The sequence below is a fragment of the Anas platyrhynchos genome, chromosome 16 (genome assembly GCF_047663525.1).
Source record: "Anas platyrhynchos isolate ZD024472 breed Pekin duck chromosome 16, IASCAAS_PekinDuck_T2T, whole genome shotgun sequence".
NCBI lineage: Eukaryota > Metazoa > Chordata > Aves > Anseriformes > Anatidae > Anas > Anas platyrhynchos.
The window spans coordinates 11,509,605-11,523,756 of NC_092602.1; the positions used below are offsets into that span (position 1 = coordinate 11,509,605).

The following is a 14,152-nucleotide window of genomic DNA, read 5'->3' on the forward strand; positions in this document are numbered from 1 at the left end:
AAGAGGCTGGGAAAGTTAGCGTCAGGGACTGAAATACTGACTCCTCTGGTCAAGAAACCAAGAGGCTCCTTTCAGCCAAGTGTGATCTCCTTTTACTCCTCAACCTCAGCAACTACAGAAAAAATAAAGGAAATACAGAGCCCTTTGTAAAACACCAGATCTACGAGCTACACGGTCATCCAGTGAATAGGGATGTGGTGCCACTATTCTCGTTTTCCACTCGGAAAAGCGCAGGCACAGGCAGAAGAGGTGCCTCGCTGAGCATGGCTGTGGCACTGAGGAGCACACCAGACAAGCCTCCAGCCACGGGGGCAGGCTCCTGGGGCATTTTAGGGATCTCGAGCAGTGTTAAGAGGAATGAGATGTTATTCACTGCACACCTTACTCATTCTTATCTATTCCATACTCCAACTCTCAGGACAAGGAGTAAAGTAACCCTCAGAACCCAGCAGCCACATGCAAAGACTTTTTTACTGAAATGCCAGCAACCAGAAAATCAGCAAGATGCTTTTAGACACATTTTAAGTCAGATCCAGAAAGAGAAATGGAGAAAGCAACGCAGCAGAAGCAATGAGCATTTTTATCTTCCAATCTTCTTGCATGTAATTCCCAGCTAAGGGATTTAGCTGTGATGAACAGGACTGCAAGATACAGAAGCCAGATACAGCGTGTTTGCGATTCCTCCCAGGTAGGCGAGTGCAAAATCCCTGCCCTTCTCTCTGCCTGGGCCATTCATCTTACCCAGGTGATGGAAAGCCACTCTCCCGGCGGGTGGTCCCGCTCTTGCAGACCGTAATGCCTAATTGTCACAAATCAATTCCAACCTCAGTGCTCAGGCTGCTGCTACCCTGGCCCCCTTTCCATCCCTTTCTCTTTAAACGGATCGCAGCCCAGGATCCTCTCGTGTTACTAAATCAATCCTTGGACACAGCACCTCGAAAAAACAAAGAGGCAGCAACGCGTGGGGCTGACCGCGGCCAGGCGATGAGTTGACGTTATGCAAGGCCAGCCTAAAAAACGTCAGCTCGGTGTGCCTGCGCGCGTGCACACACACATGCCTCCCATTTTATTTTTTTGTTCAATTGGAATTAATCAGGCACGATAAACACTGTTTGTCTCCTGAAAGCAGCAGTGGGGGGATGAAATATGCCTCTTAAGCTTATCAGCCTCAGCGCCACTGAAGAGAAAGCTGGCTTCTAAGCCCAGGGATAATGGGCTGTCCTTTCAGGAAGGTATCAGAGGTCTCAGGAGAGGGAGACAGCACAATGGTGTGACCTTCAGCTAATAAAGCCCACCCTAGAGTCCAAAGAAGCTTGGGGAATATTGACAAAAGTTCATATTTACAACAGCCTGGACTCCTTCCAGATACCATTACCAGTTTAGAGAGCTGCAGCCTCTGTACATACACTCACACAGGCTTTTATTCTGCCTCCTCCTTTCTTTCTTTGTTCCCATGTTGACAAAAAAAAAAAAATTAGTCAGAAAATGGCAATTCTTCCGCTAACAAGGCCCCACCAGCATCTTTTTTAATGAAGAGAGTTATTTAAAATTTCAATTTCAACCTCCGTGCTATCCTCTACTTGAAGGAGATTCAAGGCCTCTCGCAAGGATTCTCAGTGCGTCATCATGCTCATCAGGAAGAAAGCATATGTGTTTTCGTGGAAAATCTGCCGATGTATTTATACTTTTTTTAAACAAAAAGGCAGCCAACATATTGTAAAATGAGATTTTTTTTTTTCTTTTTTTTAAATAGGCACTAGCAATCAGTGCGGTCCCAGTCAGAAATACTAAACCAAAGCTTTTTCGGGCAGAAACTGATCCCTTCCCCCTTACCCCAGTCTGCGTTGTGGTTAACAAAATGAGGTTTTTAGCCCATAACTGGAGTGCATAGGCACGACTGGAATACAAATAATAAATAATATTTTAAAAACTATTCATGCAGTAAGAAAAGCCAATTTCAAAACATAAAAACTGTTTGAAGTGAAAGTTTCATTTTTCCGCCTCCTAAAGTAGTTCCAAAACAAACATATAAAAATAAAGGTTCGGAGGAAATCTGTTTTCAAGGGTAATTTCACTGAAATCAATATTAAATCTCAAAACATTTAATGGAAATAGCATCTTCAGTGACAGAAGTGTTTTGACCACACTTTTCAATCCAGCCATGCCGGTCTGCCGTTTCTATTTATCTACCCCATAATTCATATTTGCCATCCTGAAAGCGATCTTGCTGTGTTTCAAAAGGGATCCAAGAATTGCAATAGGTCAGAACTTCTCCCACATAACATCTTCTATAAGGTGCCCCTGCATCTTGGCAGCCTCATTCATCACACTGCTATTTAACACGAGGTATGGCCTTGAGACCAGGGGAAGGCGGCTCAACAGACCCCTACAGAGACCACAAAAATACTGCATTTTTAGCCATTGCTTTCCAGCAAAGAGCCCCTTTCCACCAACAGCTAGAGTTATGCCAGCTACACAAGCAGTTTTCCAAATTCTTAGAGTTTTGGCCCAAGTATGCATTTTAACTGTCCTCTTTTCCCACCCAGACGCATTCAACAACCGGGAGTTCAGGTGTCTGGTGACAGCCTGCCTGAGCTGGAAGCAGTCAGGTCAGGCATTCACGTTCTGCCTGCTGCTCCCTCACAGACAAGGCTGGTTGCATTGAGGCTAACAGGACAACGCACGCGGGGCCTGCATGGCCCAAAGGACTGGTAACAAGGAGGGAAGCCTTCAGCTGACAGCCACCATTTCAAAACCAAGCCTGATCCTACAGACAGCCTGTCCCTGTAACGAGGCCTGACATCCTCCCACTGCACAAACTGAGGTATGAGCACCCAGACCCCCACGACCTCGGGATGTAGGCACTGCTCCTGCCTCGACTGCAACCAAGCTTTGATCAGTGTCAGGGCTAACCACCCTCTGTCCTTGCCACCCAGAGGTGCTCCCAATTCCATCTGTACTCCCTCCAGAGGTGAGCTAACAAAATCAGTAAGTGGCACTGAATTCAGGAGGTGGTGTAAAATATCAGAGAAGACATACAAAGAGAATGAGGACATCAATATTGCCATTGGGAAAATGAAAACACATTTGTCTTGGAAAAACATCAACTAACTGATCTGTGGGGAAATAATACAGAACCATGCTACTCCGCAGGAAGGAGGAAGTTGGGAAGGTGAAAGGTATCAGGTTCCCCCCGCAGGGATCAGTAGCTCTGCTTGGGAAAGCCAGAGCTGAGCAAGCAGAATGCCCATCGCCACCCCACCCGAGGGCAGGGGGATTGAGAGAAGACCTCTGAAGCAACATAATCCACAGTTCTCCTGGGGTGAGATCAGGTGCTACAGATGATGACCTAGAATATTCAGATTCAAAGTCCCAATGTAACCCAAGCAAGACCGATGCTCCACACGCCGTGCCAAGGATGTGAGGTTACATCTCCTGACGCTCCTGGCTGCCTCCAAGGCCCTAGCTAAGCGCTTTTCATTGCCTAACCTTTAAAACATAAGTTTTTATTTAACAGTGAGTTCTTATTGAGAAGCTCCAGAGACGAAAGTGCCTGGTTGTAATTTTATACCTGTTTTCTGTGGCAGAACCCCCGGCTATCAGGAAACCACAGGGCATTAAGTGTACCCCAGCGAAGCAGACAGGTCCAGGACACGCTTTCCAACTGAGTGGAGGGGTAACTGCTCCCAACTGCTGCCCTCCTCACTTCCAAACCACCAAAAAGCTCAGAAAGTCTTGCTTTTAGGACATGATTCTAACACTGAATGTTGGAGATAAAAGGCTGAATAAAAAACAGAACAGGGTTTGTCCTGAGAAGCTCCGAATCCCACCTGTGGCTGACGCAGGCCTGCTCTCCAGTACCCTGTCTTTGAGCACTAAAATGAGAAACCCAAATTACCCAATTGTGGTGTCACATGATGTAATGTAACGCTCTTGTCTTTTTTGAGCCAAGAGATAAAGTAATCAGGGCTTGAAATTGCTACAAATTACGACCCAACATTAGCTAAGACCATGGCGAGATATCAGAGGCCTGCTTCCCTCAGAATTTCTCCTTGCTGCCGTGATGTGCTCACTCTGAAAATCTTCTCCTGAACAACTGCCTGCCTAAAATACAGCACACCCTTACCATAAAGTCCTTTGTTAAAACATCTTTGCCATAAAGCTGCAAAACCTTGGCTCCCAAGTACATTAAATCCTTATAAACCTGCCTTCATTTTAACCGCGCAGTATTTCAAGACACAAAGCGCTTCTTCTGAGAGATAGCACTTTAATGAGGAAAAGGGTAAAATATATAAACCAAACCTCATTATAGCATAATTTCTAGGAGACAAGCACGCTGTTATAAAAAAGCCATGGCAATTGCATTTCACATAGCTTGAAGATTTAATACTTTTAAAGAGCCACTGCTACTTTCAACCACTGGCATTGTTTTGTTCTGAACCTAACTGAAAGCAACCAGAATCACAGGCCCACCGTCAGCTATATATTTTACATTCTGTAAATTCTTGCAAATGGCAGATTCAAATCTACTCCATGCTCACAAAATATAATGCACGTCAGACAGTGAGAGACTGACTACATGTTGCTGTGCATACTTTTACCTTTAAAACCTCTATTCTTAAAGGTTTCTGATTTAAACACGATGATGTAGCATAGACATGGTAAATTACCCAAACCAGAGCCAATTCATGCTGGAATGGAAGTGCTTATAACGATACAGCTTGTTCTAAGGTTAACAGTGATGTCAAAAGAAACTGCATAAAAAAAAAAAAAAGGAAAAGAAAAGAAAAATCTATGGTATAGACATACAAATGAAAGTGATGGGTGTCACACCGTTTAATACCAGCTGTCAGATAAGCCAGGGTAACAAGGACATCAAAGGGGCTGCAACTGGTTTCAAAAAGTGAGAATGCTGGATCTTTTATAAAAAAGCTGAAACTCGGTTACTTTCTACAAAGTGTCAAATGGAACAAATCCCCCCAGCCAACCAGAAACACTTCAACAGAAGAAAAAAACACTCTCCTGAAAAACAACCTATCTTTCTGCAGAGCATCCTGAATTACACTGGTCTGGAAGACTTAAACTTAATCTAATCAAGAAGCCATTACTGATTACAGTTCTTACATATTAATCTCCCAGCTGTAACTTCTGAAATGAAAGCATAGCAATGATTAGGTATTAGCTACAATTGGTAGAGAAAAGAGTGAAAACAGATGAGTGCAAAAGTCACCTGAGATAGCTTTTTTTTTTTTTAAAGAAGCAAAAACCCACAAGCCCCAAATAACGCCACCCCAAAACCAACAGCAGCTGGAGGGGATGCACTTCACAGCAGCTTGACTTGAAGCACACGTAACACTGATTGATGGGTACTGATAGTGAAGACACTGGTGGAAAATTAAACCCGACAAAGAAACAAGATTGAGAGAGGTTTTTTTGTGTTTCTAGGTATTACTTCATAAAATTATGCAAGAAGGGTCAGGATTTCAGCAAATGATCGTTTTAGCTACTGTCACAGACCTGCATCAACTGCAGTACAGAAGCCTGGCACGTAACTGATGCCTATAACCTGGTTAGGATAAGTCTTCCCCCTTATCTCTGCTGTAGCCTACAGCGAATGAAATTCTGGACTGACGGGTGCTTGTTTTCTCTGATTAACAGAAGGTTCAACTTGGCATGGTTATGGTGATGGAGTAGCACTCCTGATGGCAGCTCTCACAGAGGACATCTGAGGAGAACACCATGCACCAACACTTTGTCCAAACACAGAATCAGTGACCTCGCTGTTGGGTCCTGCTTCTGAGACACTCCTACAATTTTCATTTCTACTGCTGTGCCTCTTCTTTCCAAGCTCTGAGCAAGAGGCCAACAGATTCCTCCCCCGCCCTCACCACTCCCTGGTAAACCACAAGAGGCTTTTCCAGTTCTTATCAACTTTGCCACAGGAGAAGACAGCAGGCTGGACGAGTCTGAATGAGTATGTCAGCACACAAATTATCACAGGATGTCTGGCATTTAGGTAACCCAGCCTAGCACGTGCCTTCCCTTAACTCAACTCTTCTGCTTAGCTGGGCAAGGAAGAAGACAACTGCAAGCGAGTGCACATGCTATTTGTTGCTTTACAATTTTCCCACTTTCTCCCTGAGTAACAGAAGAATTGGGGTGCTAGAAATGAGAAGGCTTAGCACAAATGCATAATGAGACCCTGCTAACAGGTTAACCGACATGGAACTGCTAACGGTGAATTGGCTTGGAGACAGCAAAAGAAAAAAAAAGCAAAAAAGGGGAGACAGAGAGCAAGAGACAGAGACAGCAACCAATTCAGCTGCAAGAAATCAAGCTAAATCAGTCCCAAGTGCCCGTGTTGGAGAGACTTGATCTCATACCTTGCTTGTTATCAAGGCACTCCTGATACGAGTCAGCTCCAGTTCCGTTGAGGTCTACAGACAAAACAAAAAGTTTCATTCATATCAAACGTAAATATTAGAAACGTCTCAAATGGCAGCCTTGCTGGAGCAACATGTTACGTGCAAATAGCGCTAGTTCTTTACGAGGCCATGCGGTTTTGCTGACATCAACTGTGCTTTGTTACCAACGAGCAGCAATGAACAGACAGCAGCCAAGTGTGGGAAACATTCGTCCTCAGCAGTAGGTGCTGGGTGCTGTCCTCCCAGCCCTGCCTGCCTGCCCTCACGCTGCTGAGGGCACCAGGGGGATGCCACCTGCATTCCTTGTGCCCAGGGAAGATGGAGTGTTTGGATTTGCATCTATCATTATAACTTCTCCTGCAGACCCTGTGAAACCATGGGTTGAAACCACTGGATCCTGACGGACAGGCTGGAATACACTGCTTTTTTGCTCATGGTGCTGCACTCCCTTTTGGTTTTCAGCTACTACATCATGCTACAGACAACTGAAAATACAAGAACACTTCCCAAACACTACTCTTCCATGGAGCAACGTAGTTACCACTAGAGTTATTTTATCAGCAGCAGGAGAGGAGCCGGCCTGTGCTATGAGAGTGGAACAGATGCCGAGGCTCCTGTAACCCACAGTGCTCCATGCAAGGAAGACACCGCCTTTGCCCGTGGACAGCATCCAAGCACTGCTGAGATCACACACGTGCTGCATAAACAGCATGGACATCACCTAACCAAACCCTTCATCTTCATGAGAGGTTCAACTTCATTTCCTCAGCTGTGCGCAGAAGTGGTTTGAGCAGTAGGTTAGCAGAGTCAGGTTACAACAGGGCTTGGACCTCAGACGCAAACCAAAGAACGTCCGTCCCTGTGTGGCTTCTCCTGCTTTACAATCCAGTTCAACCACAAAAAAATGGTTCACATGGTCTTTGAGAACAAATATGAAATACATCTGTAAACCCTGGGCAAACTAATGCTCTTTCAGCATCTGATGTGCACTGTATGTACCACGCTATGTGTGTTCGCACACACCAAGGGTCCTCAAAACGTGAATGTTTTGTACAACTCCAGCATGAGAATGCAAATGGTGCTCAAGTCAGTCCTGTCGTAAAACTGAGGGTAGGGAACCACTCAGCCCACTGGTGGCCTGGTACTCCTACCATCCCAACTCCAGCTACACTGGAGGCAGCTCCTGCACCAAACTGGTTTTGTCTGTACGATCACAAATAGGACAGCCACCAGTGTGGGACCCAGAGTGGGCACCCCACCGGGGCAGACGAGCTGACCACCCAGTGATGCTGCTTCAGCCTCACTGCCAAGAGCATCAGCACAACAGCAAAGAGACAACTTCTTCCTGACGATGTTCTTCAGGGCCCGAAGATTAGAAATACCATTCTCAGCACAAAAGGCACACGGCAGCTACCAGCTCCCACCCAGACACCTGCTATCAGCTTTATTTCTGCACCTGCAAGAAGTGACCAGCCCCCGAACATGATGGTTTTCTGCCATCACTCGTGTGGCGAACGCATTCCCACACAACCTGCCCTTCTGCCTTTGCTCAGCCAACAGCTGGCGATGGTTCCTCGCTCATACAAAGAGATCCCAATCGCAGTTAAAAGGCTTCACGTTCAGCAATAGTATTTAATGAACAAAAAAGCAAAAATTAAAGTTGCCCCACCATTTGTGTTGTGTAAATCCCAGATAATAGATCTTCTCCCTAATCCTAATGAGGCCTTCCTATTAAAATCTTTATTAGCTTTCAGCTCTGCAGATTGCCCAAAGGCTCATCAGTTTCCCTATCTCTCAGTACCAAGATCTGCTTTAACTTTTACAAATAGCTCTAAGATATTTCTCAGCTTATCAGCATTGCCAAGCAGCCTGTCTTATCATTACTATTGCAGATAAAATAAATGAGCTCAGGATGATATGAATAATGGCATTTTCTGTAGGCTGGTTTCCCATTACATTTTCAACAGATTGTAGATTTAAACTTCAGCACAAAAGGAAAAAAATAAAACAGCAGCAGAGGGGGAAGGGTAGCTTTTTTCCCCTTTCCATTTACCTTCACTGCCTTGCAGCACAGGCTACATTTTTAAGCTCACCTGATGTGAGCTAGTAATTAATTTTGATAGGGAGCAGAAACACCTCAGCCCTGCTTTCTCTGAAGACCAGAAGCACAGCTACTTCTGGGATGTTTTTTCAGCTGCATTTGTTGCAGAGAGGCGAAGGCGAAATTGCACGCTGCCTAATGAAGCCATCTTCATTAGTTTGTTCCTTTCCCTAGCAGCCTAGGAACGCCAGCCAGGTTGGGAATTGAAATCATGAAAAGCAACAGAACCGCATTTGAATTAAAAGACTGGGCTACAAAGGTCTCCAACGTCTGCTCCTGGCTGATTAGCACGAGGCGCGTGCGGCACAGAGCGGGTCTCGCCCAGCACGCTCGGGGTACGGCACAGCGCTGGCAGCAGACGAGGAGGCTGAGAGACGAGCACATCCCTTCGCCTTCCCAACAGCAAGCAGGGAGGTCATGTTCTGGCAACCATTTTCTGCCTGGTCCCTGCAGCAATCGCTACAGGGTTAAACGCTTTTCCATTCCCCAAATTCCTAGCCCTGTCACTGTATCAAGGTTATCTATTATTGGCAGTGACAGGTGAAAATTAATCTCCTAATTATTTCTTGCTGCGTAATCTGCACTGAAGAAGTAACATAAAAGGATTACAGTACACCCTCTACGGAAGGCTTTGCTAGAGAGCCAATCATCCGGGGAGATACAAGGTATGCGTTACAGAGATAGTTAGGAAGGATTTCCAACCATTTTGAAGGCAGACTACCCTGGAGCTTTACACCCAACAACTCTGGAGCAAGGATCTTAACAGCATATACATTTCTCATTGTTGATTATTGCACAGGGGAAAGAAAAAAAAGGTTTATACCCATCATGTTGCTGATTTTCCTTTGGTATAGCAACTGCTGCAGAACAGCATCCATGTACAGATGCCATTCTCCCCCCCAAAAAACATTATGGCAAACTCGCCCTGCTTGCTTTAATCGCAGATGAAGAGCCTCATTACAGATTGCCCTGCAAAGTAACTACATTTTCCACAAGAATATCAGCTAGGCTAAGTACTTTCAGAATATGTACTTTTTAAATCCCATTTTATAGGCAAGCCAGAAGTATCTCCGGTAACACCACAAGCAGCCACCCTGAAATGGTGCCTTCACGTGAACTCCAGCTCCTCACTTCCCACCCACCAGAAAGCAAGGCTTATCTTTACAGCATCAGAGTGACGCCTTTTATTTAGCTTCAGCCCTTTCAGTGCAGCTGGGTAAGCCAAATGGGTGCTGTGAGGAACCGACTGTCCCACGTCCAAGCCAACAGCCCCGTCCTAGCTGAAGTTGGGACGAGCCAGCGATTGCAGGCTCCCACTCCTACCACCCCGAGTGTCCGTGGCTACCTCAAGGGAAGCTCTTGAGCCGTGACGTGCCCAGGAGATGGATAACGCAGGCACCTGTGAAGCTCTGGGGGGGAACGAGTCAGGGCAGCAAGGAAGATCACTGCCCTAGCATCACCAGCTGCCATCGAGCCCTTCCACCAGTATCAAAGTACTTCCAGTTTCTTTGATGCCGACCTTTTCCATTGGACACAAACACCGAGTTCCTTTATGCAGTCTCTCAGCACTTCATGCCAGCGCTGCCTTCCACCTTCCTGACAGCCAAGCCCTGCCACAAACCCAGAGAGCCCCGCAGGGGTTCGCAGTACGCTGCCACCGCTCTGGGGCACGTTTCCAACCCTGGGCATCTCACAGCCTGCTGAACCAGAACCGGGCACTGGGACTGAGCTGAGCCGAAATAAAAGCACCCAGACACCCCTCAGGCCCTGACTGTCCCGAGAAACCGAGCCCTACCTCGCTAACTGCAGTGTGCCCCAGCAGCCACACGGTGGCACACAAAATACTACAAAATATTATCAATGAAAAGCTGAAATAGGGGGCCTGGACTTCAAAACAGCCATTGCACCTTTAACTTCCTAAAAATAGTTGGAGCAACGCGGCCTCAGTTACCAGAGCCGCCATCAGGGGTCACTGCACCACCTCGGCTGGTGGCAGCCGCCAACCGCGCTGCAAGCACTCGGCAAAGCCGCAGCACATTTGTAACTCCGGGGGAAAAAAGCTGGACGAGCCATCTGAAACGTTACCAGGATCAGCGGCACACAGATTGCAAATGAGCAGCTCAAATTAGGCAAATTCCCCAGCAGTGACAGAGGTGTGAAGGTTTTTCACCCCTTCCCTCTGTTGGTTTTCACACCTCGCGGTCCGCGCGGGAGCAGGCACTTCCAGGTAGCTCCGTGCTCAGGTCCTGAAGGCTGAAAGCTCTCGCTGGGCTCTGAACGTAAAAAATGCTGAAGTGGGAAGGGCAGGTGTGGGGAAATTAATTATTTTCCTGGTGCAGGCAACTGCTACTAAAAGTGTAAGGACAGACTTCAGTAATTTTTAACAGGCGCTTTCTTCTCCAGCTCAAAGTCAGCTCTGAGGCAGTCCCAGGGAGAGCACAGGGACTCTGGAAGCACGTCTCCAGCCACCTGGGTTGATGAAATCCACGAGATCACATCCATGCATTGCTGGGTATTTCACTTTCACTGACAGGAGGACGAGAGAATCTGTGTTTACACCACGAAGGCTTGAGATTTGCTTTGCTTTAGGACCTTCAGCAGATAAGCACCAACAATGCAATGAAGCCTAGGACAGAGCACGAGCCCTTAATGTTTTACCGTGGTGTTAAATACAGAACAAAATTGACTTGAATCTCATCTTCTGTGGAAGTTTTAATCGCACGGTTACCTAATCTCTTACACAATAATTATCAGAACAAAAGAAACGTGTGAGGAGGCAAAGCACCCACCTACTTACATACCAGCACTACTTTTAACAAGCCTATTTTTCAGTAATATGTTTTGCTTATGGAAATCTGAAGAACTAATTCTTATCCAAAGGCATTTTCCCCAAATGCTCCATCACCAACCTCATTACGCGATACAGGAATTCTCCCGAGGGATATTATGTAATGGCAATTCCTCCTGCCTCTCCCTAAGGAGCGCGTTTCTCATTACATCTCCTAGTAATTGATCAGTCTAGGAAATCATTTCTGGTAAAACCATATGTTTCTTTACCTGGTTCACTATTCCCATCTTTATTCAGAAGGATGAAAGACTGCAAGAAACCCTAAAATTTCCATTTCTGATGCAGAACACCAACCTCTGCTCAAACGTGCTATTAAGCGAGGAGCAATGCATTCACCTACCTGCCTGACTTCAGATCTTGTAAATTCATAAAGTCATTAAAATTAAGCAGCCTGCATTTCTTATTCTGATGACACAAATAATTTTACTTCACTGAATCTTCTGTAATTGCTTCAAAAAAGAGTGCTTCACATTCAAATATAACCACGCACCACAACCCCTAGTTATTATGGGTCACTCGACACAAGGATGCTGGGAGTCACAGAAGGAAAAAAAAAGATTTAAGGCAGAAAATGACATCTACATCTGTGCTCTCCAGAAAGTACCACACAGCACGGAGCAGCTCACTGAAGAATGCAGCCCTTTCCATGGGCACTTTTGTCAACATCCGCACCATTAAATACCTCAGCAGCTCTCAGTTTAAAAAGCAACACCAGCAAAGGCTAGGGTTTGGACCCTCTCTGGGAAGTTAACACTTCACATCTCGGTGTTCCTGCAGAATAAATACCAACTGCTAAATGCATGCAGTTTATCAACGGAATTCAAAGCACACTCCGATCCCTATTTTAACTTAAAAATACCAGAGCTGCTTTTGACGCTGCCGTTCGATTTGGCCAGCACAGGCCATGGGTTCCAACAGATGACTGCACGTCCCGATAGAATAACACGCGGATATATTTCGCTCGTTCGCCAGCCTACTGTTTGTTTATGAGCACAAGCTGACCCTCTCTGATAAACAAGGCTTAAGGTTTCACTCAGAATAGCCCACCTGCCAAACAGAATGAAATAAAAAAAAATAAATCACGCTCTGCTGGTGGAAAAGCTGGATGGAGCCGAGCAGCACACTGCCGTCTTTGTTCCGTGCCGTTCATCTCCGCTGGAAGGGAAGTCGGGCAGTCCGAGCCGGCACCTCTGGGCTGCAGGGCCGGGCAGGAGGGAGGCTGCTGTCACCGGGGGAGAATTCTTGGAGAGCACCAGAAGTCTCCCGCTTGGAGGAAGTTAATGCCGCGCGTACAAATCAAGCGGCTCGTCCTTGTAAGTCCGCATGTGGGGAAAATCCGATTTATGCATAAACATAAACCTCTGAAGTCAATTCTGATCGGGGATGACCGGAGATTTAACTCCCCTAGACATAAGAATGGGAAGACTATTTTCCTGTAATTCCTCAGCAGCCCTTTCCAGTTGAGGCAGAGTTTCTTCCCAGAATTGATAACGAAGTAAATAATCCCAGCTTCCACTGCACAGGGGAGACCGGCTAAGGACAGCCTCCGAGACCCAAAGCAATCGTTCCGAACAGTAACTTACATAACAAGAAATTATCTTCGTTACAAAATTAGGTTAAAAGGACCTCAGATACTGTAATGTTACCAAAAAATCAGGACACGCATTGAGGAGATTAGCTAGCGAGCAGCCTCGTGAGATAAATGCGCAACTTCAAGAAGATTTTGCAAGCCTAAAAAACATTTTAAATTCCATCGAGATGAACAAGCCTTGGCCATTTCCAGCGCTCCCGCTTCCCTTCCCTCTGCCCTCGCCTTATTTCGGAGCCCTTCTCCGGAGCCAGCCTCAATTAACCACTGACCTGGAAACCCGACTTCAGCGCCCCCCCCCCCGAAATTTGTCACTCCTAAACCCACAAGCTTTAATTTCTTAACGGGATTAAATCCCCCCTTTGGGGCCAAGCAGGCGGTGTAGAGGTGCAGGAGGTGTGGGGGGGCTGCCCCCAGCCCCGCTCCACAACTCGGCCCCTTTGTGCCCGGGGGGGGGCTGGGGCAGGGGGCTCCCGGGGCTCCCACCCCGCAGCACCGGGACCCCCCCGGGGGGCTTTGCCCGGAGGGATGCGGCTGCAGCGGAGGAATGCGTGGAAAGGGGGGGGGCAGAGCTGCCCGCATCCCGGCGGCTCCTCGCTGTTACCGCTTCTGCTTTTTTTTTTTTTTGTTTTATTTTCCCCTCTCTAAACCCGAGGAGGGGCCCTCGAAATAAGGCAGCGGCGGCCGGAAAAATCAAACCGCGGCCCCGAAAGAGACAAAAAGGGAAGGGGAGGGGAGGGGGGGCTGCACCCCCCAGACACACACACACACACACACAGACAGACGGACACAAACCGCACGCCGCCCCCCGCCCGCAGCCCAGCGCCGGCACCGAACCGCGGGGCCGAGCCGAGGGCACCGAGCCCCGTTCCCCCCCCGGTACTCACCGCGCCGCCCGCACCATGCCGAGCCCCGGGGCCCCCCCGGCGGCAGCGGCACGAGGCGGGGCCCGGCCCGGAGCTGCCCCGGGGGTCCCGCCCGGCTCCTCCGCCGCAATCCTCCGGGGGCTTTTGTTCGCTGCGGGCCGCGGGCAGCTCCGCTCCGGGGATTTTTTTTTCTTCTCTTTTCCTTTTTTCCCCTCTTTTTGTTTTTTTCCTTTTCTTCTTCTTTTTTTTTTTTTTCCTCCTTTCTTTTTTTTTTTTTTTTCTCCTCCTTTTCCTTTTTGTCTTTTCCTTTCCTTTGTTTTTTCC

At 47.2% G+C, this 14,152-nt stretch overlaps 1 protein-coding gene across 26 annotated transcripts in view; it reads right to left on the reverse strand.

Moving 5' to 3' along the window:
• The window catches only part of FBRSL1 (fibrosin like 1), a 519,307-nt gene that overhangs the window by 90,663 nt on the left and 414,492 nt on the right, over positions 1–14,152 (reverse strand). For 20 of the 26 annotated variants that reach the window (XM_072024428.1, XM_027469944.3, XM_027469934.3 and 17 more), the window contains one exon: positions 6,384–6,437. The exons of the other annotated variants lie outside the window; for them this stretch is intronic. In XM_072024428.1, coding sequence (XP_071880529.1) covers positions 6,384–6,437 — 54 coding nt within the window. The remainder of the gene's footprint in view (positions 1–6,383; positions 6,438–14,152) is intronic. 26 annotated transcript variants of the gene reach the window in all.